The sequence below is a fragment of the Aphelocoma coerulescens genome, chromosome 2, assembly GCF_041296385.1.
Source record: "Aphelocoma coerulescens isolate FSJ_1873_10779 chromosome 2, UR_Acoe_1.0, whole genome shotgun sequence".
Lineage (NCBI taxonomy): Eukaryota > Metazoa > Chordata > Aves > Passeriformes > Corvidae > Aphelocoma > Aphelocoma coerulescens.
In genome coordinates this window covers 168,280,569-168,307,017 of record NC_091015.1, presented here as the reverse complement: position 1 = coordinate 168,307,017, position 26,449 = coordinate 168,280,569, and the positions used below count along the sequence as shown (strand labels likewise).

Sequence of the window (26,449 nt, the reverse complement as noted above, 5' to 3'; positions counted from 1 at the left end):
CCTGTTCCCGCTCCCATCCCCGTCCCCGTTCCCGATCCCATTCCTGTTCCCATCCCATCCCATCCCCATCCCCATTCCCGATCCCGTTCCCAATCCCGTTCCCGATCCCATCCCCAATCCCAATCCCGATCCCGTTCCCATCCCCATTCCCATTCCCGTTCGCATTCCCAATCCCATTCCCATTCCCGTTCCCGTCCCCGTTCCCGCTCCCATTCCCGTTCCCATTCCCATTCCCATCCCATCCCATCCCGTTCCCGTCCCCAATCCCGTTCCCACTCCCATCCCCGTTCCCGATCCCGTTCCCACTCCCATCCCCATCCCCATTCCCGTCCCCGTTCCCGATCCCATTCCCATTCCCATCCCATCCCATCCCGTCCCCGTCCCTGATCCCGTTCCCATTCCCGATCCCGTCCCCACTCCTGTTCCCGTTCCCGCTCCCATTCCTGTTCCCGTTCCCATTCCCGTTCCCGTTCCCGTTCCCGTTCCCGATCCCATCCCCGTTCCCATTCCCATCCCGATCCCATTCCCATCCCATTCCCGTCCCCGCTCCCGTCCCCGCTCCCGGCTGGGATCGATTCGCAGGCTCAGCCCACACCGGAGAGTTCTGAAATTCCGTGATCAAAGGAACGGCCGACAGCGGGCACCGGAACAGAGCGCGGCTGCTGCCGGACCGGTGCCCGATCAATGCCCCATCAGTGCCCGATCAGTGCCCGATCAATGCCCCATCAGTGCCTGATCAATGCCCCATCAATGCCCCATCAATGCCGGACCGGTGCCCAATCAATGCCCGATCAATGCTGGATCGGTGCCTGATCAATGCCCGATCAATGCCGGATCAATGCCGGATTGGTGCCCGATCAATGCCCGATCAATGCCCCATCAATGCCCAATCAATGCCCGATCAATGCCAGACCAGTGCCCGATCAATGCCCCATCAATGCCTGATCAATGCTGAATCGGTGCCCAATCAATGCTGGATTAGTGCCCGATCAATGCCGGATCGATGCCAGATCAATGCTGGATCAATGTCCAATCAATGCTGGATCGGTGCCTGATCAATGCTGGATCAGTGCCCAATCAATGCTGGATTAATGCCTGATCAATGCTGGATCAGTGCCCGATCAATGCCGGATCAGTGCCCGATCAATGCTGGATCAGTGCCCGATCAATGCTGGATCAGTGCCCGATCAATGCCCGATCAATGCTGGATCAGTGCCCGATCAATGTCTGATCAATGCCGGATCAGTGCCCGATCAATGCTGGATCAATGTCCGATCAATGCTGAATCAATGCCCAATCAATGCTGGATCAATGCTGGATCAGTGCCCGATCAATGCCCGATCAATGCTGGATCAGTGCCCAATCAATGCCGGATCAGTGCCCAATCAATGCTGGATTAATGCCCGATCAATGCCGGATTGGTGCTCGATCAATGCTGGATCAATGCCCAATCAATGCTGGATCAATGCTGGATCAGTGCCCGATCAATGCCCGATCAATGCTGGATCAGTGCCCAATCAATGCCGGATCAGTGCCCAATCAATGCTGGATTAATGCCCGATCAATGCCGGATTGGTGCTCGATCAATGCTGGATCAATGCCCAATCAATGCTGGATTAATGCCCGATCAATGCTGGATCAATGTCCGATCAATGCCGGATCAGTGCCCAATCAATGCTGGATTAATGCCCGATCAATGCTGGATCAATGTCCGATCAATGCTGGATCAGTGCCCGATCAATGCCGGATCAATGCCCAATCAATGCCGGATTGGTGCTCGATCAATGCTGGATCAATGCCCAATCAATGCCGGATCGGTGCCCGATCAATGCCGGATCAATACTGGATCAATGCCCGATCAACGCCGGATGGATGTCAGATCAATACCAGACTGATCCCGCCCCAATACCGGATCAATACTGGATCAGTACCAGATCAATACCAGACCAAAGCTGGATCGATGCTGGATCAATACCGGATCAATACCGGATCAATACCGGACCAATCGGGCCCCGATTCCGGATCAATACCACCACTGATCGTGTCCACACGGTCACCCCGGTGCGGTGGCACTCACGGGGACGTGGCCGGAGCAGTGGCCGGGGCAGTGACCAGTGAAGTGGCCGCAGCAGTGGCCACACTGGGGTCAGAGCAGTGGCCGGAGCAGTGGCTGGAGCAGTGGCCGGAGCAGTGGCCATGATGGGGTCAGAGCAGTGGCCGGAGCAGTGGCCAGAGCAGTGGCCACATCAGGGTCAGAGCAGTGGCCGGGGCAGTGGCCGGAGCAGTGGCCACATCAGGGTCGGAGCAGTGACCAGTGCAGTGGCCGGAGCAGTGGCCATGATGGGGTCAGAGCAGTGGCCGGAGCAGTGGCCACACTGGGGTCAGAGCAGTGGCCGGAGCAGTGGCCGGAGCAGCGGCCATGATGGGGTCAGAGCAGTGGCCGGAGCAGTGGCCGGAGCAGTGGCCACACTGGGGTCAGAGCTGTGGCCGGAGCAGTGGCCATGATGGGGTCAGAGCAGTGGCCACATCAGGGTCAGAGCAGTGGCCGGAGCAGTGGCCGGAGCAGTGGCCACATCAGGGTCAGAGCAGTGGCCGGAGCAGTGACCACATCAGGGTCAGAGCAGTGGCCACATCAGGGTCAGAGCTGTGGCCGGAGCAGTGGCCGGAGCAGTGGCCACATCAGGGTCAGAGCAGTGGCCGGAGCAGTGACCACATCAGGGTCAGAGCAGTGGCCACATCAGGGTCAGAGCTGTGGCCGGAGCAGTGGCCGGAGCAGTGGCCACACTGGGGTCAGAGCAGTGGCCGGAGCAGTGGCCGGAGCAGTGGCCACACTGGGGTCAGAGCAGTGGCCGGAGCAGTGGCCACACTGGGGTCAGAGCTGTGGCCGGAGCAGTGGCCATGATGGGGTCAGAGCAGTGGCCGGAGCAGTGGCCGGAGCAGTGGCCACATCAGGGTCAGAGCAGTGGCCGGAGCAGTGGCCACACTGGGATCAGAGCAGTGGCCGGAGCAGTGGCCGGAGCAGTGGCCACATCAGGGTCAGAGCAGTGGCCGCAGCTGTGTCCAGCGCCGTGTCCAGAGCCGTGGCCGGAGCAGTGGCCATGATGGGGTCAGAGCAGTGGCTGGAGCAGTGGCCGGAGCAGTGGCCGGAGCAGTGGCCACGATGGGGTCAGAGCAGTGGCTGGAGCAGTGGCCGGAGCAGTGGCCGGAGCAGTGGCCACACTGGGGTCAGAGCCGTGGCCGGCGCCGTGGCCGTGCCGGGGTCAGAGGTCAGCGGGCCCCAGGCGCAGCCGCAGGGCCACGGGCAGGTGGTCGGACAGCGTGGCCAGCTGGGTGATGACCGAGAGCCCGGTGACCTCCTGAGGGGACAGCGGGGTCAGCGCGGGGGCTCGGGGACACCGGGGCCACTCTGGGGGTCCCGGGGCCACTCCGGGGGTGCCAAGGGTCAATCGGGGTCACTCTGGGGCTCCCTGGGGTCACTCTGGGGGTCCCGGGGCCACTCTGGGGGTCCCAAGGGTCACTCTGGGGGTCCCAAGGGTCAATCGGGGTCACTCTGGGGTCCCGGGGTCACTCTGGGGGTCCCAAGGGTCACTCGGGGTCACTCTGGGGGTCCCAAGGGTCAATCGGGGTCACTCTGGGGCTCCCTGGGGTCACTCTGGGGGTCCCGGGGCCACTCTGGGGGTCCCAAGGGTCACTCGGGGTCACTCGGGGGGTGCCAAGGGTCAATCGGGGTCACTCCGGGGGTCCCGGGGTCACTCTAGGGGTGCCAAGGGTCAATCGGGGTCACTCTGGGGCTCCCCGTGGTCACTCTGGGGATCCCAAGGGTCACTCTGGGGGTCCCGGGGGTCATTCGGGGTCACTCTGGGGGTCCCAGGGTCACTCTGGGGGTGCCAAGGGTCACTCTGGGTGCTGGGGGTCACTCGGGGTCACTCTGGGGCTCCCCGTGGTCACTCTGGGGGTCCCAAGGGTCACTTTGGGGGTCCCGGGGGTCATTCGGGGCCACTCTGGGGGTCCCGGGGTCACTCTGGGGGTCCCAAGGGTCATTCTGGGTGCTGGGGGTCACTCGGGGTCACTCTGGGGCTCCCCGTGGTCACTCTGGGGGTCCCAAGGGTCACTTTGGGGGTCCCGGGGGTCATTCGGGGCCACTCTGGGGGTCCCAAGGGTCACTCTGGGGTCCCGGGGTCACTCGGGGTGCTGGGGGTCACTCGGGGTCACTCTGGGGGTGCCAGGGTCACTCTGGGGATCCCAAGGGTCACTCTGGGGGTCCCGGGGGTCACTCGGGGTCATTCTAGGGGTCCCAAGGGTCACTCTGGGGGTCCCGGGGGTCATTCGGGGTCACTCTGGGGGTCCCAAGGGTCACTCGGGGTCACTCTGGGGGTCACTCGGGGTCACTCTGGGGTCCCAAGGGTCACTCGGGGTCACTCTGGGGGTCCCGGGGTCACTCTGGGGGTCCCAGGGTCACTCTGGGGGTGCCAAGGGTCACTCTGGGTGCTGGGGGTCACTCGGGGTCACTCTGGGGGTGCCAAGGGTCACTCTGGGGTCCCGGGGTCACTCGGGGTCACTCTGGGGGTCCCAAGGGTCACTCTGGGGTCCCGGGGTCACTCTGGGTGCTGGGGGTCACTCGGGGTCACTCTGGGGGTGCCGGGGTCACTCTGGGGATCCCAAGGGTCACTCTGGGGGTCCCGGGGGTCACTCGGGGTCACTCTGGGGGTCACTCGGGGTCACTCTGGGGGTCCCAGGGTCACTCTGGGGGTGCCAAGGGTCACTCTGGGGGTGCCGGGGGTCATTTGGGGTCACTCTGGGGGTCCCAAGGGTCACTCTGGGGTCCCGGGGTCACTCTGGGTGCTGGGGGTCACCCGGGGTCACTCTGGGGCTCCCCGTGGTCACTCTGGGGGTCCCAAGGGTCACTCGGGGGGTCCCAAGGGTCACTCGGGGTCACTCTGGGGGTCCTGGGGTCACTCTGGGGGTCCCAAGGGTCACTTTGGGGGTCCCGGGGGTCATTCGGGGCCACTCTGGGGGTCCCAAGGGTCACTCTGGGGTCCCGGGGTCACTCTGGGTGCTGAGGGTCACTCAGGGTCATTCTGGGGGTCCCAAGGGTCACTCTGGGGGTGCCAGGGGTCACTCTGGGGGTGCCCGGGTTCACTCTGGGTGCCGGAGGTCACTCTGGGGTCACTCTGGGGGTCCCGGGGGTCACTCGGAGTCCCGGGGGGTCACTCAGGGTCCTGTGGTCACTCTGGGCTCCCCGTGGTCACTCTGGGGTCACTCTGGGGCCCCGTGGTCACTCTGGGGTCACTCTGGGGTCACTCTGGGCTCCCCGTGGTCACTCTGGGGTCACTCTGGGGTCCCAGGGTCACTCAGGGTCACTCTGGGTGTCCCCGGGGTCACTCTCGGGGTCACTCTGTGCTCCCCGAGGTCACTCTAGGCCTCCCCATGGTCACTCTGGGGTCACTCTGGGGTCACTCCGGGCTGCCCGTGGTCATTCTGGGGTCACTCTGGGCTCCCCGTGGTCACTCTGGGGTCACTCTGGGATCACCCTGGGTCTCCCCGTGGTCACTCTGGGGTCACTCTGGGGTCATCCCCAGACTGGGATCACCCTGGGGCTCCCCATGGTCACTCTGGGTCACTCTGTGCTCCCCGTGGTCACTCTGGGGTCACTCTGGGGTCACTCCTGGTCCCTCCGGGCTGCCCGCGGTCACTCTGGGATCACCCTGGGGCTCCCCGTGGTCACTCTGGGGTCACTCTGGGGTCACTCCTGGTCCCTCCGGGCTGCCCGCGGTCACTCTGGGATCACTCAGGGATCACCCTGGGGCTCCCCGTGGTCACTCTGGGGTCACTCTGGGGTCCCTCCGGGATCACCCTGGGGCTCCCCGTGGTCACTCTGGGATCACTCTGTGCTCCCCGGGGTCACTCTGGGGTCACTCTGGGATCACCCTGGGGCTCCCCGGGGTCACTCTGGGGTCACTCTGGGATCACCCTGGGGCTCCCCGTGGTCACTCTGGGATCACTCTGTGCTCCCCGGGGTCACTCTGGGGTCACTCTGGGATCACCCTGGGGCTCCCCGTGGTCACTCTGGGGTCACTCTGGGATCACCCTGGGGCTCCCCGCGGTCACTCTGGGATCACTCTGTGCTCCCCGTGGTCACTCTGGGGTCACTCTGGGGTCACTCTGGGATCACCCTGGGGCTCCCCGTGGTCACTCTGGGATCACTCTGTGCTCCCCGTGGTCACTCTGGGGTCACTCCTGGTCCCTCCGGGCTGCCCGCGGTCACTCTGGGATCACCCTGGGGCTCCCCGTGGTCACTCTGGGATCACTCTGTACTCCCCGGGGTCACTCTGGGGTCACTCTGGGATCACCCTGGGGCTCTCCCCGTGGTCACTCTGGGGTCACTCTGGGGTCACTCCTGGACCCTCCGCGGTCACTCTGGGGTCACTCTGGGATCACCCTGGGGCTCCCCGGGGTCACTCTGGGGTCACTCTGGGATCACCCTGGGGCTCCCCGCGGTCACTCTGGGATCACCCTGGGGCTCCCCGGGGTCACTCTGGGGTCACTCTGGGGTCACTCCTGGTCCCTCCGGGCTGCCCGCGGTCACTCACGGTGGCCAGCGCGGGCTCCCTCCGCAGCAGTGTCCGGTCCACGCGCCGGCCCCGCCACGGCCGCGGCGCCGCCGGGTCCGGAGCCCCGCAGGACAGGATGGGAACGGCCAGGAACTGCTCCCGGCCCCGCGGCTGCGACAGCGTCCTGAGGGACAGACGGACAGGCGGACAGGCGGACAGGGGGACAGACGGACAGGGACAGACGGACAGGGACAGACGGACAGACAGACAGACGGACAGGGGACAGACGGACAGAGGGACAGACGGAGAGACGGACAGGGACAGACGGACAGGGACAGAGGGACAGATGGACAGACGGACAGACGGACAGGGACAGACGGACAGGCAGACAGACGGACAGGGACAGAGGGACAGACGGAGAGACGGACAGGGACAGAGGGACAGACGGACAGGGACAGAGGGGACATGGGGGGGCAGGGGACAGAGGGACAGACGGACAGGGGACAGAGGGACAGACGGACAGGGACAGAGGGACAGGGGACAGGGGACAGAGGGACAGAGGGACAGAGGGACAGAGGGACAGAGGGACAGGGACAGACGGACAGGGGACAGGCAGACAGGGGACAGAGGGACAGGGGACAGAGGGACAGGGGACAGAGGGACAGAGGGACAGGGGACAGGGGGACAGAGGGACAGAGGGGACAGAGGGACAGGGGACAGGGGGACAGAGGGACAGAGGGGACAGAGGGACAGAGGACAGAGGGACAGGGGACAGGGGGATAGAGGGACAGGGGACAGAGGGACAGGGGACAGAGGGACAGGGGACAGGGGACAGGGGGACAGAGGGACAGAGGGGACAGAGGGACAGAGGGACGGGGGACAGGGGACAGAGGGACAGGGGACAGAGGGAGAGGGGACAGAGGGACAGGGGACACGGGGACAGAGGGACAGAGGGACAGGGACAGACGGACAGGGGACAAGGGACAGAGGGACAGAGGGACGGGGGACAGGGGACAGAGGGACAGGGGACAGAGGGACAGGGACAGATGGACAGAGGGACAGACGGACAGGGGACAGGGGGACAGAGGGACAGAGGGACAGGGGGACAGAGGGACAGGGGACAGAGGGACAGGGGACAGAGGGACAGGGACAGATGGACAGAGGGACAGACGGACAGGGGACAGGGGGACAGAGGGACAGGGGACAGAGGGACAGAGGACAGGGGGACAGAGGGACAGAGGGACAGAGGACAGAGGGACAGGGGACAGGGGGACAGAGGGACAGAGGGACAGGGGGACAGGGGGACAGATGGACAGAGGGACAGGGGACAGAGGGACAGGGGACAAGGGACAGAGGGACAGAGGGACGGGGGACAGGGGACAGAGGGACAGGGGACAGAGGGAGAGGGGACAGGGGGACAGAGGGACAGAGGGACACGGGGACAGAGGGACAGAGGGACAGGGGACAGAGGGACAGAGGGACAGGGACAGACGGACAGGGGACAGGGGGACAGAGGGACAGGGGACAGAGGGACAGAGGACAGACGGACAGACGGACAGGGGACAGAGGGACAGGGGACAGAGGACAGAGGGACAGAGGGACAGGGGACAGAGGGACAGAGGGACAGAGGGACAGAGGACAGAGGGACAGGGGACAGAAGGACAGAGGGACAGGGGACAGACGGACAGACGGACAGGGGGCACGGGGACAGAGGGACACGGGGACACGGTGGCACTGAGCTGTGCTGGCACAGGGACACGGTGGCACAGGCATGGCGGACCCTCCCCCTCCCACCCTGTGCCCCCCCAGTGTCCCCAGTGTCCCCCCGTGTCCCCCAGTGTCCCCAGTGTCCCCAGTGTCCCCCCGTGTCCCCAGTGTCCCCAGTGTCCCCCAGTGTCCCCAGTGTCCCCCAGTGTCCCCCAGTGTCCCCAGTGTCCCCCGTGTCCCCATCATCCCCAGTGTCCCCAGTGTCCCCAGTGTCCCCCAGTGTCCCCCGTGTCCCCCAGTGTCCCCAGTGTCCCCAGTGTCCCCAGTGTCCCCCGTGTCCCCCGTGTCCCCAGTGTCCCCCAGTGTCCCCAGTGTCCCCAGTGTCCCCAGTGTCACCTCTTCATGTTCTCAGGGGTGGACACGGCGTCCTCGTAGATCTTGAGGCAGTCGAGCAGCGTCCCTGGGGACAGGAGGGGACAGGAGGGGACAGGGAGGGGACAGGGAGTGAGCGGGACCCCCCGGACACGGGGAGGGGACAGGAGGGGACAAGGAGGGGACAGGGAGGGGACAGGAGGGGACAGGGAGGGGACAGGAGGGGACAGGGAGGGGACAGGGAGGGGACAAGGTGGGGACAGGGAGGGGACAAGGAGGGGACAGGGAGGGGACAGGGAGGGGACAGGGAGTGAGAGGGACCCCGGACACGGGGAGGGGACAGGGAGGGGACAGGAGGGGACAGGGAGGGGACAGGGAGGGGACAGGGAGGGGACAGGAGGGGACAGGAGGGGACAAGGAGGGGACAGGGAGGGGACAGGGAGGGGACAGGAGGGGACAAGGAGGGGACAGGGAGTGAGCGGGACCCCCCGGACACGGGGAGGGGACAGGGAGGGGACAGGGAGGGGACAAGGAGTGAGAGGGACCCCGGACACGGGGAGGGGACAGGAGGGGACAGGGAGGGGACAAGGAGTGAGAGGGACCCCGGACACGGGGAGGGGACAGGAGGGGACAGGAGGGGACAGGGAGGGGACAGGAGGGGACAGGGAGTGAGAGGGACCCCGGACACGGGGAGAGGACAGGAGGGGACAAGGAGGGGACAGGGAGGGGACAGGGAGGGGACAGGAGGGGACAGGAGGGGACAGGAGGGGACAGGGAGGGGACAGGGAGTGAGAGGGACCCCGGACACGGGGAGAGGACAGGAGGGGACAAGGAGGGGACAGGGAGGGGACAGGAGGGGACAGGAGGGGACAGGAGGGGACAGGGAGGGGACAGGGAGTGAGCGGGACCCCGGACACGGGGAGGGGACAGGGAGGGGACAGGGAGGGGACAGGAGGGGACAGGAGGGGACAGGAGGGGACAGGGAGGGGACAGGGAGTGAGCGGGACCCCGGACACGGGGAGGGGACAGGGAGGGGACAGGAGGGGACAAGGAGGGGACAGGAGGGGACAGGGGGGGACAGGAGGGGACAGGAGGGGACAAGGAGGGGACAGGGAGTGAGCGGGACCCCCCGGACACGGGGAGGGGACAGGGAGGGGACAGGGAGGGGACAAGGAGTGAGAGGGACCCCGGACACGGGGAGGGGACAGGAGGGGACAGGGAGGGGACAGGAGGGGACAGGAGGGGACAGGGAGTGAGAGGGACCCCGGACACGGGGAGGGGACAGGGAGGGGACAGGAGGGGACAGGAGGGGACAGGGAGTGAGCGGGACCCCGGACACGGGGAGGGGACAGGGAGGGGACAAGGAGGGGACAGGGAGTGAGCGGGACCCCGGACACGGGGAGGGGACAGGAGGGGACAGGAGGGGACAGGAGGGGACAAGGAGGGGACAGGAGGGGACAAGGAGGGGACAGGGAGGGGACAAGGAGGGGACAGGGAGTGAGAGGGACCCCGGACACGGGGAGGGGACAGGAGGGGACAGGGAGGGGACAAGGAGGGGACAGGAGGGGACAGGGAGGAGACAGTGCGTTCCCCAGGCACGGGTAACAGTGGGGTCCCTGGGCAGGGGTGACAATGGGGTCCCCGGGCAGAGGTGACAGCGGGGTCCCCGGGCAGGGGTGACAGCGGGGACCCCGGGGAGGTGACAGCGGTGTCCCCACCGATGGCCCAGGGCTGGTCGTGGCCGGGGTCGCAGCGCGCGGGGTCCCAGAACTCCCTGAACAGGGGGTGCTGCTGGTTCTGGGCGTCACCTGCCGAGGACGCGGCGCTGCTGTCGCCCCCCGTGTCCCCCTGTGTCCCCCCCGGCCTCCCGTGTCCCCCCGATGTCCCCCACCCCATTCCCCTCCGTGTGTCCCCCACCCACGACCCCCCATCCCCTCTGCCCCCCCATTGTCCCCACCACGTCCCCCCGCATCCCCCCGTGTCCCCCCGTGTGTCCCCCACCCACGACCCCCATCCCCTCTGCCCCCCATTGTCCTCACCACGTCCCCCCGTGTCCCCCAATGGCCCCGGTGTGTCCCCCCCGCATCCCCCCACGTGCCCCTGCCCCGTCCCCTCGTGTCCCACGCCTCTGCCCCCCTGGCCCGGCCCCCGTGTCCCCCCTGTCCCCACCCCGGGAGCAGTTGTCGAAGTTGAGGTCCCCGCAGAGGACATCGAAGGCCACCAGGTCCCCCGGCTGCTCCTGCTCGCGCCGGAACTCCCAGAGCCAGCGGAGCACCAGGGACAGCTGCACGTCGCGGATGGTGGCATCGGCTGCGACACGGGCACAGGGGTGGGCACACGGGGGTGGGGACACGGGGATGGGGACACGGGGATGGGGACACGGGGATGGGGACAGTTATGGGCACAGGGATGGGGACACGGGGGTGGGGACAGCTATGGGCACGGGGATGGGGACACGGGGATGGGGACACGGGGATGGGGACAGTTATGGGCACGGGGATGGGCACACGGGGATGGGGACACGGGGGTGGGGACTCGGGGATGGGGACACGGGGATGGGGACACGGGGGTGGGGACACGGGGGTGGGGACACGGGGATGGGGACACGGGGATGGGGACACGGGGATGGGGACAGTTATGGGCACGGGGATGGGGACACGGGGATGGGGACACGGGGATGGGGACACGGGCATGGGAACAGCTGTGGGCACAGGGATGGGGACACGGGGATGGGGACACGGGGATGGGGACACGGGCATGGGAACAGCTGTGGGCACAGGGATGGGGACACGGGGATGGGGACACGGGGATGGGGACACGGGGCATGGGGACACGGGGCATGGGGACACGGGGATGGGGACACGGGGGTGGGGACAGTTATGGGCACGGGGATGGGGACACGGGGATGGGGACAGCTATGGGCACGGGGATGGGGACACGGGGATGGGGACACGGGGATGGGGACAGGGGGATGGGGACTCGGGGATGGGGACACGGGGATGGGGACAGTTATGGGCACGGGGATGGGCACACGGGGATGGGGACAGGGGGATGGGGACACGGGGATGGGGACAGCGATGGGCACGGGGATGGGGACACGGGGATGGGGACAGGGGGATGGGCACACGGGGATGGGCACACGGGAATGGGGACACGGGGATGGGGACAGCTACGGGCACAGGGATGGGGACACGGGGATGGGGACTCGGGGATGGGGACAGGGGGATGGGGACTCGGGGATGGGGACAGCTACGGGCACGGGGATGGGGACACGGGGACACACAGGGGCCATATGGACATTGGGGGACATGGGGACACAGAAGGACAGACACGGGGACATCGGGGGACAGGGGGACAGAGACACACGGACAGATGGACACGGGGACATGGGGGGACATGGTGGGACACAGACGCACGGGCACGGGGGGGGCATGGACACGGGGACATGGGGACACGGGGACACGGGGACAGATGGACACAGGGACACACGGACACGGAGACATGGGGACAGATGGACACAGGGACACGGGGACATGGGGACACGGGGACAGATGGACACAGGGACACGGAGACATGGGGACAGATGGACACAGGGACATGGGGACACGGAGACATGGGGACACGGAGACACGGGGACACGGGGACACGGGGACAGATGGACACAGGGACACGGGGACATGGGGACACGGGGACAGATGGACACAGGGACACGGGGACATGGGGACAGATGGACACAGGGACACGGAGACACGGGGACACGGGGACAGATGGACACAGGGACATGGGGACACGGAGACATGGGGACACGGAGACACGGGGACACGGGGACACGGAGACAGATGGGACACAGGGACACACGGACACAGCCGGACAAGGACACCCGGACACAGCCGGACAAGACCACGCTGACCACACTGACCCAACACCCCAGTGTCCCCCCCCCCGCCGTCACCGCGTCCCCACTCACCCGCGGGCGCCTGCAGGTGGGTGCAGCCCAGGTAGCCCACGACGCGCTGACCCCTCCCCATCCCCAACAGCACCTGTGGGGGGGGGGGGACAACACCACCCACGCGTCACCTGGGCCGGTCCCCGTCACCCCCCCCGAGCCCCCCCCGGGGGGGGTGTCCCCTCACCTGTGCCACCAGCAGCCCCTTGTTGGCCAGCGCGTCCTCGCGGGCGGCGTTGGGGAAGGGGTGGAAGCGTGCGGCCAGCGGCGGCCAGCGGCTGGCCAGCACCAGGCCACTGCCCAGCACCCGCAGCTGCCCGCAGCGCAGCCCCCCCGGGCCCACCCCCCACAGCACGTGCGGGAAGCGGCGGGCGAGCCGCTGGCGCAGGATGGTGGCCGCGGCGGCGTCGAACACCTCCTGCAGGCACACGAAGTCGGTGTCCGGCGGGATGCGGCTGGTCAGCACCGAGGGCATCGGGTCGGCCAGCGGGATCGGCCGCTCCGGCCGCGGGGTGGCCGCCGGTGTCGGAGCGGCTGCCGGGGCCGCGTTGGTCATCGCCACGGCCAGCGTCGGCGCCGAGCCAACCTCCGGCCGTGGGTTGGCCATCGGCGTCGGGTCGGCCATCGCCACCTCCGGCCGCGGCGTGCCGCTGGCCACCGGTGCCGACGGACTGGCCTCCGTCCACGGATCCCCCCCGGCCGCCCCCGGCCCTGACCCGCTGCCCGGCTGCCCCCAGGCCGCGGCGCTGAGCGTGCCCCCGTAGCCCCCTCCGTCGCCAAGCTGCGGCTCCAGCAGCCCATCGCGGTGTCCGGAGCCTTCGGCCGGCGCTCCCGGGGCCAGCCGCTGACCGATGACCGCGGCGCGCCAGCGGCTGCTGCCCAGGTTGCTGAAGCGGGCCAGGCCGCTGGGCATCAGGCACAGGTTGGCGGTCACGAAGGTGAAGCTGCGGGGTCGCCGCGGGTCCCAGGGCTCCGGCGTGGCCGCGGCGGCCTCGTGCTGGTGGACCAAGGGCCGGCGCTTGGCCTGCACCGGTAGCCACAGCAGTAGCCCCAGCAGGGAGAGCGGCAGCGCCAGCACCAGCGCCAGCGCCAGGACCGGTGCCGCCAGCAGCCGCACGCCCACCCCGAGGCAGCTCCCGGCCCGGTGCCGCCGCCAGCTCGCCCGCTGGGCCGTGGTGGGCTGCAGGGCCAGCAGCCGGTCCAGCGCCCAGTAGCCGGGGGTCAGCAGCGCCTCGGCCACCGCGGCCACCGCAGACAGGGCCCCGTTGGGGAAAGGGGTGTCCGGCAGAGCGGACGGCGGTGGCCACGACATCGGGGTGTCCTGGTCCGGTTCGGAGGCTCCGGCGCAGTTGGCACAACCTGCGGGGAGAGACCCCCGGTGAGTGGCCGGTGGCGAGGGGGGGGGTGGGGGGGGGGGGTCTCCGGCCACGTCCAGGTCACCGGGAGAATGTCCCGGGGATGGAGCGGGACCCTCTGTGCCCCGCGTGCCACCGTGGGAAATTTGGGAATGGGATTTCCCCCCCCCCCAGGGAGTCCTGGTCACCGTGGGAAACTCCTGTGGCCAGAGTGAGACCGCGCCCCCCCCCCCCCCATCCTGGCCACCACCCCCGCCACGTCCCAAGCCCCGTGGGAAACTCCCGTGGCCGGAGTGGGACCACTCCCGCCCCATCCTGGCCACCGTGGGAAACTCCCGGGGCCGGGAGCTGACCCTCCCCCCTGGCCAGGAGCTGACCCTCCCCCTGGCCAGGAACTGACCCTCCCCCTGGCCAGGAGCTGACCCTCCCCCTGGCCAGGAACTGACCCTCCCCCCTGGCCAGGAGCTGACCCTCCCCCTGGCCAGGAGCTGACCCTCCCCCGTGGCCGGGAACTGACCCTCCCCCCTGGCCAGGAACTGACCCTCCCCCTGGCCAGGAGCTGACCCTCCCCCTGACCAGGAGCTGACCCTTCCCCCCTGGCCAGGAGCTGACCCTCCCCCCTGACCAGGAGCTGACCCTTCCCCCCTGGCCAGGAGCTGACCCTCCCCCCTGGCCAGGAACTGACCCTCCCCCTGGCCAGGAGCTGACCCTTCCCCCCTGGCCAGGAGCTGACCCTCCCCCTGACCAGGAGCTGACCCTTCCCCCCTGGCCAGGAGCTGACCCTCCCCCTGGCCAGGAGCTGACCCTCCCCCCTGGCCAGGAACTGACCCTCCCCCTGACCAGGAGCTGACCCTTCCCCCCTGGCCAGGAGCTGACCCTCCCCCTGGCCAGGAGCTGACCCTCCCCCTGACCAGGAGCTGACCCTTCCCCCCTGGCCAGGAGCTGACCCTCCCCCTGGCCAGGAGCTGACCCTCCCCCTGGCCAGGAGCTGACCCTCCCCCGTGGCCGGGAGCTGACCCTCCCCCTGGCCAGGAGCTGACCCTCCCCCTGACCAGGAGCTGACCCTCCCCCCTGGCCAGGAGCTGACCCTCCCCCCTGGCCAGGAGCTGACCCTCCCCCTGACCAGGAGCTGACCCTCCCCCGTGGCCAGGAGCTGACCCTCCCCCTGGCCAGGAGCTGACCTTCCCCCTGGCCAGGAGCTGACCCTCCCCCTGACCAGGAGCTGACCCTCCCCCTGGCCAGGAGCTGACCCTCCCCCGTGGCCAGGAGCTGACCCTCCCCCCTGGCCAGGAACTGACCCTCCCCCTGGCCAGGAGCTGACCCTCCCCCTGGCCAGGAGCTGACCCTCCCCCCTGGCCAGGAGCTGACCCTCCCCCGTGGCCAGGAGCTGACCCTCCCCCGCGGCCATGAGCTGACCCTCCCCCTGGCCAGGAGCTGACCCTCCCCCGTGGCCATGAGCTGACCCTCCCCCCTGGCCAGGAACTGACCCTCCCCCGTGGCCAGGAGCTGACCCTCCCCCTGGCCAGGAGCTGACCCTCCCCCGCGGCCATGAGCTGACCCTCCCCCTGGCCAGGAGCTGACCCTCCCCCCTGGCCAGGAGCTGACCCTCCCCCTGGCCAGGAGCTGACCCTCCCCCGCGGCCAGGAACTGACCCTCCCCCTGGCCAGGAACTGACCCTCCCCCTGACCAGGAGCTGACCCTCCCCCCTGGCCAGGAGCTGACCCTCCCCCTGACCAGGAGCTGACCCTCCCCCCTGGCCAGGAGCTGACCCTCCCCCGTGGCCAGGAACTGACCCTCCCCCTGACCAGGAGCTGACCCTCCCCCTGGCCAGGAACTGACCCTCCCCCTGGCCAGGAGCTGACCCTCCCCCTGACCAGGAGCTGACCCTCCCCCGTGGCCAGGAACTGACCCTCCCCCTGACCAGGAGCTGACCCTCCCCCTGGCCAGGAGCTGACCCTCCCCCTGGCCAGGAACTGACCCTCCCCCTGGCCAGGAGCTGACCCTCCCCCCTGGCCAGGAGCTGACCCTCCCCCTGACCAGGAGCTGACCCTCCCCCCTGGCCAGGAACTGACCCTCCCCCTGACCAGGAACTGACCCTCCCCCCTGGCCAGGAGCTGACCCTCCCCCTGGCCAGGAGCTGACCCTCCCCCCTGGCCAGGAACTGACCCTCCCCCCTGACCAGGAACTGACCCTCCCCCCTGGCCAGGAACTGACCCTCCCCCTGACCAGGAGCTGACCCTCCCCCCTGGCCAGGAACTGACCCTCCCCCCTGGCCAGGAACTGACCCTCCCCCTGACCAGGAGCTGACCCTCCCCCCTGGCCAGGAACTGACCCTCCCCCCTGGCCAGGAACTGACCCTCCCCCCTGGCCAGGAGCTGACCCTCCCCCCGGGCCAGGAACTGACCCTCCCCCCTGGCCAGGAACTGACCCTCCCCCTGGCCAGGAGCTGACCCTCCCCCTGACCAGGAGCTGACCCTCCCCCTGGCCAGGAACTGACCCTCCCCCTGGCCAGGAGCTGACCCTCCCCCTGACCAGGAACTGACCCTCCCCCCTGGCCAGGAGCTGACCCTCCCCCGCGGCCAGGAGCTGACCCTCCCCCGTGGCCAGGAGCTGACCCTTCCCCGTGGCCATGAGCTGACCCTCCCCCGTGGCCATGAGCTGACCCTCCCCCTGGCCAGGAACTGACCCTCCCCCCTGGCCAGGAGCTGACCCTCCCCCTGGCCATGAGCTGACCCTCCCCCGTGGCCAGGAGCTGACCCTCCCCCTGGCCAGGAGCTGACCCTCCCCCGTGGCCAGGAGCTGACCCTTCCCCCTGACCAGGAACTGACCCTCCCCCCTGGCCAGGAGCTGACCCTCCCCCTGGCCAGGAGCTGACCCTCCCCGTGGCCAGGAACTGACCCTCCCCCGTGGCCAGGAGCTGACCCTCCCCCTGGCCAGGAGCTGACCCTCCCCCGTGGCCAGGAACTGACCCTCCCCGTGGCCAGGAGCTGACCCTCCCCCTGACCAGGAGCTGACCCTCCCCCTGGCCAGGAACTGACCCTCCCCCGTGGCCAGGAGCTGACCCTCCCCCGTGGCCAGGAACTGACCCTCCCCCTGGCCAGGAGCTGACCCTCCCCCTGACCAGGAGCTGACCCTCCCCCGTGGCCAGGAACTGACCCTCCCCCTGGCCAGGAGCTGACCTTCCCCCCTGACCAGGAGCTGACCCTCCCCCTGGCCAGGAACTGACCCTCCCCCTGGCCAGGAACTGACCCTCCCCCCTGGCCAGGAGCTGACCCTCCCCCTGACCAGGAGCTGACCCTCCCCCGTGGCCGGGAGCTGACCCTCCCCCGTGGCCATGAGCTGACCCTCCCCCGCGGCCAGGAGCTGACCCTCCCCCTGGCCAGGAGCTGACCCTCCCCCTGGCCAGGAGCTGAGCTGACCCTCCCCCCTGGCCAGGAACTGACCCTCCCCCGTGGCCAGGAACTGACCCTCCCCCTGGCCAGGAACTGACCCTCCCCCCGGCCAGGCGCTGACCCTCCCCCCTGGCCGGGAACTGACCCTCCCCCGTGGCCAGGAGCTGACCCTCCCCCCTGGCCAGGAGCTGACCCTCCCCCTGACCAGGAACTGACCCTCCCCCTGGCCAGGAACTGACCCTCCCCCCTGGCCAGGAGCTGACCCTCCCCCTGGCCAGGAGCTGACCCTCCCCCTGACCAGGAGCTGACCCTCCCCCGTGGCCAGGAGCTGACCTTCCCCCTGGCCAGGAACTGACCCTCCCCCGTGGCCAGGAGCTGACCCTCCCCCCTGGCCAGGAGCTGACCCTCCCCGTGGCCAGGAGCTGACCCTCCCCCTGGCCAGGAGCTGACCCTCCCCCCTGGCCAGGAACTGACCCTCCCCCGTGGCCAGGAACTGACCCTCCCCCCTGGCCAGGAGCTGACCCTCCCCCGCGGCCAGGAGCTGACCCTCCCCCTGGCCAGGAGCTGACCCTCCCCCGTGGCCATGAGCTGACCCTCCCTCTGGCCATGAGCTGACCCTCCCCCCTGGCCAGGAACTGACCCTCCCCCTGGCCAGGAGCTGACCCTCCCCCCTGGCCAGGAGCTGACCCTCCCTCTGGCCATGAGCTGACCCTCCCCCCTGGCCAGGAACTGACCCTCCCCCTGGCCAGGAACTGACCCTCCCCCCTGGCCAGGAGCTGACCCTCCCCCGCGTCCCAGCTGCCACCGTGGGAACGTCCCTCGCCCGTCCCCTCGCCCCGGGGCCGCAGCGGGAGCCGGGAACGGGGGCGACGGGCACGGGACCCCCCCGCCCACTGTCCCTGCAGGGTCCCCGGGACCCCCGAGGTCACCTCAGGTGGGTCCAGCCGGGGGGAGCCCCCGAGCCGGGACCCCGAAGGTGCTGCCGGTCCCTTCCTTCCGGTGGCCCCGGTGACACCGGCAGTGGCCACTCGCGCCCCCAGACCCCCCCCCCGCCCCACGCAGCTGCCCCCTCACCTGGCCCCGGCCTCGGGGGGGGTCCGGGGCCACCGGGACTCGGCACAGGCTGGGCCCGGGCAGGTGAGGCCCGGCCAGGTGAGGCCCGGCCAGTCTGGCCCGACAGGTTCCCGGCAGCTCCGAGCCCCGCGGCCACGGCAGGGCCGGACACGGCACGTGGCCACTGACACCTCACCGGGGCCAGTGACACCTCATCCGGGCCAGTCACACCTCACCGGGCCAGTCACACCTCACCCGGGCCGGTAACACCTCACCTGGGCCAGTGACCCCTCACCGGGCCAGTCACACCTCACTGGGCCAGTGACCCCTCACCGGGCCAGTCACACCTCACCCGGGCCAGTGACCCCTCACCGGGCCAGTCACACCTCACCTGGGCCAGTGACCCCTCACCCGGGCCAGTGACCCCTCACCTGGGCCAGTCACACCTCACCCAGGCCAGTCACACCTCACCTGGGCCAGTGATCCCTCACCTGGGCCAGTGACCCCTCACCTGGGCCAGTGACACCTCACCTGGGCCAGTGACACCTCACCTGGGCCAGTGATCCCTCACCCGGGCCAGTGACCCCTCACCTGGGCCAGTCACACCTCACCTGGGCCAGTCACACCTCACCGGGCCAGTCACACCTCACCCGGGCCAGTGACCCCTCACCGGGCCAGTCACACCTCACCTGGGCCAGTGACCCCTCACCCGGGCCAGTCACACCGCACCCGGGCCAGTCACACCTCACCTGGGCCAGTCACACCTCACCTGGGCCAGTCACACCTCACCGGGCCAGTCACACCTCACCCGGGCCAGTCACACCTCACCTGGGCCGGTAACACCGCACCCGGGCCAGTCACACCTCACCTGGGCCGGTAACACCGCACCCGGGCCAGTCACACCTCACCGGGGCCAGTGACCCCTCACCCGGGCCAGTCACACCTCACCGGGCCGGTGACACCTCACCGGGGCCAGTAACACCTCATCCGGGCCAGTCACACCTCACCCGGGCCGGTAACACCTCACCTGGGCCGGTAACACCTCACCTGGGCCAGTCACACCTCACCTGGGCCGGTAACACCTCACCTGGGCCAGTCACACCTCACCCGGGCCAGTGACCCCTCACCGGGCCAGTCACACCTCACCTGGGCCAGTGACCCCTCACCGGGGCCAGTGACCCCTCACCCGGGCCAGTCACACCTCACCTGGGCCAGTCACACCTCACCCGGGCCAGTCACACCTCACCCGGGCCAGTGACCCCTCACCCGGGCCAGTCACACCTCACCCGGGCCAGTGACACCTCACCCAGGCCAGTAACACCTCACCCGGGCCAGTGACACCTCACCTGGGCCAGTGACCCCTCACCCGGGCCAGTCACACCTCACCCGGGCCAGTGACCCCTCACCCGGGCCAGTCACACCTCACCCGGGCCAGTGACACCTCACCTGGGCCAGTGACCCCTCACCCGGGCCAGTCACACCTCACCCGGGCCAGTGACCCCTCACCCGGGCCAGTCACACCTCACCCGGGCCAGTGACACCTCACCGGGGCCAGTGACCCCTCACCGGGCCAGTCACACCTCACCCGGGCCAGTGACACCTCACCGGGGCCAGTGACCCCTCACCGGGCCAGTCACACCTCACCCGGGCCAGTAACACCTCACCCGGGCCAGTCACACCTCACCCGGGCCAGTCACACCTCACCTGGGCCAGTCACACCTCACCCGGGCCGGTAACACCTCACCTGGGCCAGTGACCCCTCACCCGGGCCAGTCACACCTCACCCGGGCCAGTCACACCTCACCTGGGCCAGTGACCCCTCACCGGGCCAGTGACCCCTCACCCGGGCCAGTGACCCCTCACCCGGGCCAGTGACCCCTCACCGGGCCAGTGACCCCTCACCTGGGCCAGTGACACCTCACCTGGGCCAGTGATCCCTCACCTGGGCCAGTGATCCCTCACCCGGGCCAGTGACCCCTCACCTGGGCCAGTGACCCCTCACCCGGGCCAGTCACACCTCACCCGGGCCAGTCACACCTCACCTGGGCCAGTGACCCCTCACCTGGGCCAGTGACACCTCACCTGGGCCAGTCACACCTCACCTGGGCCGGTAACACCTCACCGGGGCCAGTGACACCTCACCTGGGCCAGTCACACCTCACCGGGGCCAGTCACACCTCACCTGGGCCAGTGACCCCTCACCTGGGCCAGTGACACCTCACCTGGGCCAGTCACACCTCACCCGGGCCAGTGACCCCTCACCTGGGCCAGTGACACCTCACCCGGGCCAGTCACACCTCACCTGGGCCAGTCACACCTCACCGGGCCAGTCACACCTCACCTGGGCCAGTAACACCTCACCCGGGCCAGTCACACCTTACCGGGCCAGTGACCCCTCACCCGGGCCAGTCACACCTCACCTGGGCCAGTGACCCCTCACCTGGGCCAGTCACACCTCACCTGGGCCAGTGACCCCTCACCTGGGCCGGTAACACCTCACCTGGGCCAGTCACACCTCACCTGGGCCAGTGACCCCTCACCTGGGCCAGTCACACCTCACCTGGGCCAGTCACACCTCACCTGGGCCAGTGACCCCTCACCTGGGCTGGTAACACCTCACCTGGGCCAGTCACACCTCACCTGGGCCAGTGACCCCTCACCTGGGCCAGTGACCCCTCACCTGGGCCAGTGACTCCTGCCTGACTCCGCAGCTGCCCCACTCCCAGTGTGGGACGGTGCCGGACACTGGGGGCACTGGGAGTTCTGGGGATACTGGGGATACTGGAGTCACTGGGAGGCACTGGGGATACTGAGGGTACTGGAGTCACTGGGAGTTCTGGGGATACTGGAGACACTGGAGTCACTGGGAGGTACTGGGGATACTGGGGATGCTGGGGACACTGGGAATTCTGGGGACACTGGGGATACTGGAGTCACCGGGAGGCACTGGGAGTGCTGTGAGCACTGGGGTTACTGGGAGCAATGGGACACTGGGGACAGTGGGGACTCTGGGGTCACTGGGGATGATGGGGACACTGGGAATGCTGGGGACACTGGGGATACTGGGAATGCTGGGGACACTGGGACACTGGGGATACTGGGGATAGTGGGGATAGTGGGGGGCACTGGGGATACTGGGGGACACTGGGGATGATGGGGACACTGGGGATACTGGGGATGATGGGGACACTGGGACACTGGGGGACACTGGGGATACTGGGGGCACTGGGATACTGGGGACACTGGGGATGCTGGGGGACACTGGGGGACACTGGGGACACTGGGGGACACTGGGGGCACTGGGGATATTGGTGGTGCTGGGGATACTGGGGGCACTGGGAATACTGGAAGTGGGGGTTACTGGGGGTTACTGGGGATGAGGGCAATACCGAGGGCACTGGGGCTACTGGGGACACTGGGGATACTGGGGGCACTGGGATACTGGGGACACTGGGGATGCTGGGGGACACTGGGGGACACTGGGGGCACTGGGGATATTGGCGGTGCTGGGGATACTGGGGGACACTGGGAATGCTGGAAGTGGGGGTTACTGGGGGTTACTGGGGATGAGGGCAATACCGAGGGCACTGGGGCTACTGGGGACACTGGGGATACTGGGGATGATGGGACACTGGGGGCACTGGGGATGCTGGGGATACTGGGGATGATGGGGACACTGGGACATTGGGGATACTGGGGGCACTGGGAATACTGGAAGTGGGGGTTACTGGGGGTTACTGGGGATGAGGGCAATACCGAGGGCCCTGGGGCTACTGGGGACACTGGGGATACTGGGGATGATGGGGACACTGGGACACTGGGGATACTGGGGGCACTGGGGATGCTGAGGGCAATACCGAGGGCACTGGGGCTACTGGGGACACTGGGGATACTGGGGGCACTGGGAATGCTGGAAGTGGGGGTTACTGGGGGTTACTGGGGATGAGGCCAATACCGAGGGCACTGGGGCTACTGGGGACACTGGGGACAGCCCTGGGGGTCCCTCCGCTCCCGGCTCGCCCCTTGGCCCCGCGGTGGCGAGGGTGGCGGGGCTGGCACGTGCCACAGGTGGCTCAGGCCGGTTTGGCCCCGCTGGCCACGGGACAGCCCCGACACCCCCGGGGGCCGGATTCGTGTCACCGGAGCCCGCGGGGACCGGGCCCACCCAGAGGGGTCCCAGTGTCCCCAGTGCCCACCCAGAGGGGTCAGTGCCAGTGTCCACCCAGTGCCCACCCAGAGGGGTCAGTGCCAGTGTCCCCCAGAGGGGTCAGTGCTGGGGTCCCAGTGTCCCCAGTGCCCACCCAGAGGGGTCAGTGCCAGTGTCCCCAGTGCCCACCCAGAGGGGTCCCAGTGTCCACTCAGAGGGGTCAGTGCTGGGGTCCTCAGTGCCCACCCAGAGGGGTCCCAGTGTCCCCCAGTGCCCACCCAGAGGGGTCCCCGTGTCCCCCAGTGTCCACCCAGAGGGGTCAGTGCTGGGGTCCCAGTGTCCCCCATTGCCCAGCCAGAGGGGTCCCAGTGTCCCCAGTGCCCACCCAGAGGGGTCAGTGCTGGGGTCCTCAGTGCCCACCCAGAGGGGTCCCCAGTGTCCCCAGTGTCCACCCAGAGGGGTCCCAGTGTCCACCCAGAGGGGTCCCAGTGTCCCCAGTGCCCACTCAGAGGGGTCAGTGCCAGTGTCCCCAGTGTCCCCAGTGCCCACCCAGAGGGGTCCCAGTGTCCCCCAGTGCCCACCCAGAGGGGTCCCAGTGTCCACCCAGAGGGGTCAGTGCCAGTGTCCCCAGTGCCCACCCAGAGGGGTCAGTGCCAGTGTCCCCAGTGTCCCCAGTGCCCAGCCAGAGGGGTCAGTGCTGGGGTCCCAGTGTCCCCAGTGCCCACCCAGAGGGGTCCCAGTGTCCCCAGTGCCCACCCAGAGGGGTCAGTGCTGGGGTCCTCAGTGCCCACCCAGAGGGGTCAGTGCCAGTGTCCCCAGTGCCCACCCAGAGGGGTCCCAGTGTCCCCCAGTGCCCAGCCAGAGGGGTCCCAGTGTCCCCCAGTGCCCACCCAGAGGGGTCAGTGCTGGGGTCCCAGTGTCCCCAGTGCCCGGGGAGCTGGCCCTGTGGCACTGCCATTGTCCCCTCGGTGTTGGCAATGACCCCGCCATTGTCCCCACAGTGCTGGCCCGGTGGCCCTGCCATTGTCCCCACAGTGCTGGCCCGGTGGCCCTGCCATTGTCCCCGCGGTGCTGGCCCGGTGGCACTGCCATTGTCCCCAGGGTGCTGGCCCGGTGGCACTGCCATTGTCCCCGCGGTGCTGGCCCGGTGGCACTGCCATTGTCCCCAGGGTGCTGGCCCGGTGGCACCACCATTGTCCCCACAGTGCTGGCCCGGTGGCCCCACCATTGTCCCCAGGGTGCTGGCCCGGTGGCACCACCATTGTCCCCACAGTGCTGGCCCGGTGGCACTGCCATTGTCCCCACGGTGCTGGCCCGGTGGCCCCGCCATTGTCCCCACGGTGCTGGCCCGGTGGCACCACCATTGTCCCCGCGGTGCTGGCCCGGTGGCCCCGCCATTGTCCCCACGGTGCTGGCCCGGTGGCCCCGCCATTGTCCCCGCGGTGCTGGCCCGGTGGCACCACCATTGTCCCCGGGGTGCTGGCCCGGTGGCACCGCCCTTGTCCCCACGGTGCTGGCCCGGTGGCACTGCCATTGTCCCCACGGTGCTGGCCCGGTGGCATCACCATTGTCCCCACGGTGCTGGCCCGGTGGCATCACCATTGTCCCCACAGTGCTGGCCCGGTGGCACTGCCATTGTCCCCACGGTGCTGGCCCGGTGGCACCACCATTGTCCCCAGGGTGCTGGCCCGGTGGCCTCGCCATTGTCCCCACGGTGCTGGCCCGGTGGCCCCACCATTGTCCCCGCGGTGCTGGCCCGGTGGCCCCGCCCTTGTCCCCGCGGTGTTGGCAATGACCCCACCATTGTCCCCGCGGTGGCCCCGGCGCCGCGCTGTCCCGGGTGTGGCCACCAACCTCTCCCTGGTGTTGCCTTAGCGGTGGCCCCGGTGGCCGGGGGGGACGAGTGACGCCGCTGCCCGCTGGCCCGCGGGCTGGGCAGCGCCCGGGCCACCCGTGCCAGCTCCGAGCCCGTCCCTGCCAGTGCCACCTGCCACCCGCCGTCACCTCCCGGCCACTCCCTCACCTCCGCACGCCACCGTGGCCACCTCCACCTGCCCGGGGTGGCCGCCGCCGCCGCCGCCGCTCATGGCCGGGGGCCACCGCTCGCCCCGGGCCCCCGGCGCCGCCGCTGTCGCCGGGAGGCCACAGGTGACAAACAAACATCCGCCCGGCCGCGTTCCTGTCGCGCTGCGTGGCCGCTGCCACCCCCGGACACGGCGCCCCCACCACCCCCCCCTCCCTTGCCACCGGGCCAGCACCCCATGCTGGCCACCGAGCCGCCGGCGCAGGTCGCCCGGAGGTATCGCCTGACCGGTTCTCCCGGTGGCCCCGAGGAGGAGGAGGAGGAGGAGGAGGAGGAGGAAGGGGGGGGCTGTGGTGGCACAGGAGTGGCCACCGTGGCGGTGGCACGTCCGGCACCGCGGTGGCACCCGGGGGGAGGGGGGGCCGCGACCCCCTCACCTGCCCAGGTATCGCCACTCCGCGGCGGGGGGGGGGGGGGGGAGGGGTGACACTGCCGGGGGTGTCCCCGCGCTGTCCCTCTCCCCTCCCCTCCCCCCCCGCGGCCCCACGGGTGGGGGGAGGGGTCCGTGTCCCCCCCCCCGCACCCCCAAACCCCGCACCCCCAAACCCCGCACCCCTCGGCGCGTGTCACCCGCTGTCCCCCCCCCCCCCCCCGCCATTTCCTGCCCCACCCCCCCCCCGCCCGCTGAGCCCCCACCCGGGGCTGGGGGTGACGGGGAAGGTGACAAAGAAGGGGGACACCCCCTGAGCCCCCCCCGGGACCCCCCCCAAGTGACCTCGCTGTGGATCCTCGGCGCCGCCGTCGCCTCCCGAAGCGAAAGGAAAAGCGCGGCCAGAAGCGAAAGGAAAAGCGCCGCATCCGCTCCCAGTCCGGCCGTGACCCCGAACTGGGCAGACTGGGGGGGGCGGGGGGCACCGAGGGGACACCGGGGGGACACCGGGGGGACACCGAGGGGACACCGAGCCGGGGGGGGCACCGGCTCCCGAACCCCCCCGGGGCTGTCCCGGGGTCACCTGGGCCCGGAGGAGGGAGAGAGGCCCCGGGGGGACGCGGGAGGAGAGGGAGGGGCGTGCCAGGGACAGTGCCAGGTGTCCTGCCAGGTGTCACAGGTGCCAGGTGTCACAGGTGCCAGGTGTCACAGGTGCCAGGTGTCCTGCCAGGTGTCACAGGTGCCAGGTGTCACAGGTGCCAGGTGTCACAGGTGCCAGGTGTCCTGCCAGGTGTCACAGGTGCCAGGTGTCACAGGTGCCAGGTATCCTGACAGGTGTCCTGCCAGGTGTCACAGGTGCCAGGTGTTGTAGGTGCCAGGTATCCTGACAGGTGTTGTAGGTGCCAGGTGTCCTGCCAGGTGTCACAGGTGCCAGGTGTCCTGCCAGGTGTTGTAGGTGCCAGGTGTCACAGATGCCAGGTGTCACAGGTGCCAGGTGTCCTGCCAGGTGTCACCGGTGCCAGGTGTCACAGGTGCCAGGTGTTGTAGGTGCCAGGTATCCTGACAGGTGTTGTAGGTGCCAGGTGTCCTGCCAGGTGTTGTAGGTGCCAGGTGTCACAGATGCCAGGTGTCACAGGTGCCAGGTGTTGTAGGTGCCAGGTGTCCTTCCAGGTGTTGTAGGTGCCAGGTATCCTGACAGGTGTCACAGGTGCCAGGTGTCCTGCCAGGTGCCACAGGTGAAAGGTGTCCTTCCAGGTGTTGTAGGTGCCAGGTGTCCTGCCAGGTGTCACAGGTGCCAGGTGTCACAGGTGCCAGGCCAGGTGCCACAGGTGCCAGGTGTCCTGACAGGTGTCACCGGTGCCAGGTGTCACAGGTGCCAGGTATCCTGACAGGTGTCCTGCCAGGTGTCACAGGTGCCAGGTGTTGTAGGTGCCAGGTATCCTGACAGGTGTTGTAGGTGCCAGGTGTCCTGCC

General features: G+C 69.1%; 2 protein-coding genes across 2 annotated transcripts in view; one reads left to right on the top strand and one right to left on the bottom strand.

Moving 5' to 3' along the window:
* Window positions 1–599: 599 nt before the first annotated feature.
* Window positions 600–24,610, bottom strand: LOC138105320 (sphingomyelin phosphodiesterase 5-like). Its single transcript, XM_069005118.1, has 8 exons — window positions 24,547–24,610; window positions 12,764–13,935; window positions 12,598–12,670; window positions 10,800–10,940; window positions 10,349–10,438; window positions 8,655–8,718; window positions 6,591–6,735; window positions 600–3,356 (listed from the first exon to the last, which is right to left on the bottom strand). Exons 1-8 carry the CDS (start codon window positions 24,608–24,610, stop codon window positions 3,261–3,263), a joined length of 1,845 nt encoding a protein of 614 aa, XP_068861219.1. The 3' UTR covers window positions 600–3,260.
* The window catches only part of LOC138105538 (uncharacterized), a 15,073-nt gene continuing 2,523 nt past the window's right edge, over window positions 13,900–26,449 (top strand). Inside the window, exon 1 of the mRNA XM_069005641.1 lies at window positions 13,900–13,954. The gene's annotated coding sequence lies outside the window, so the exon portion shown is untranslated. The remainder of the gene's footprint in view (window positions 13,955–26,449) is intronic.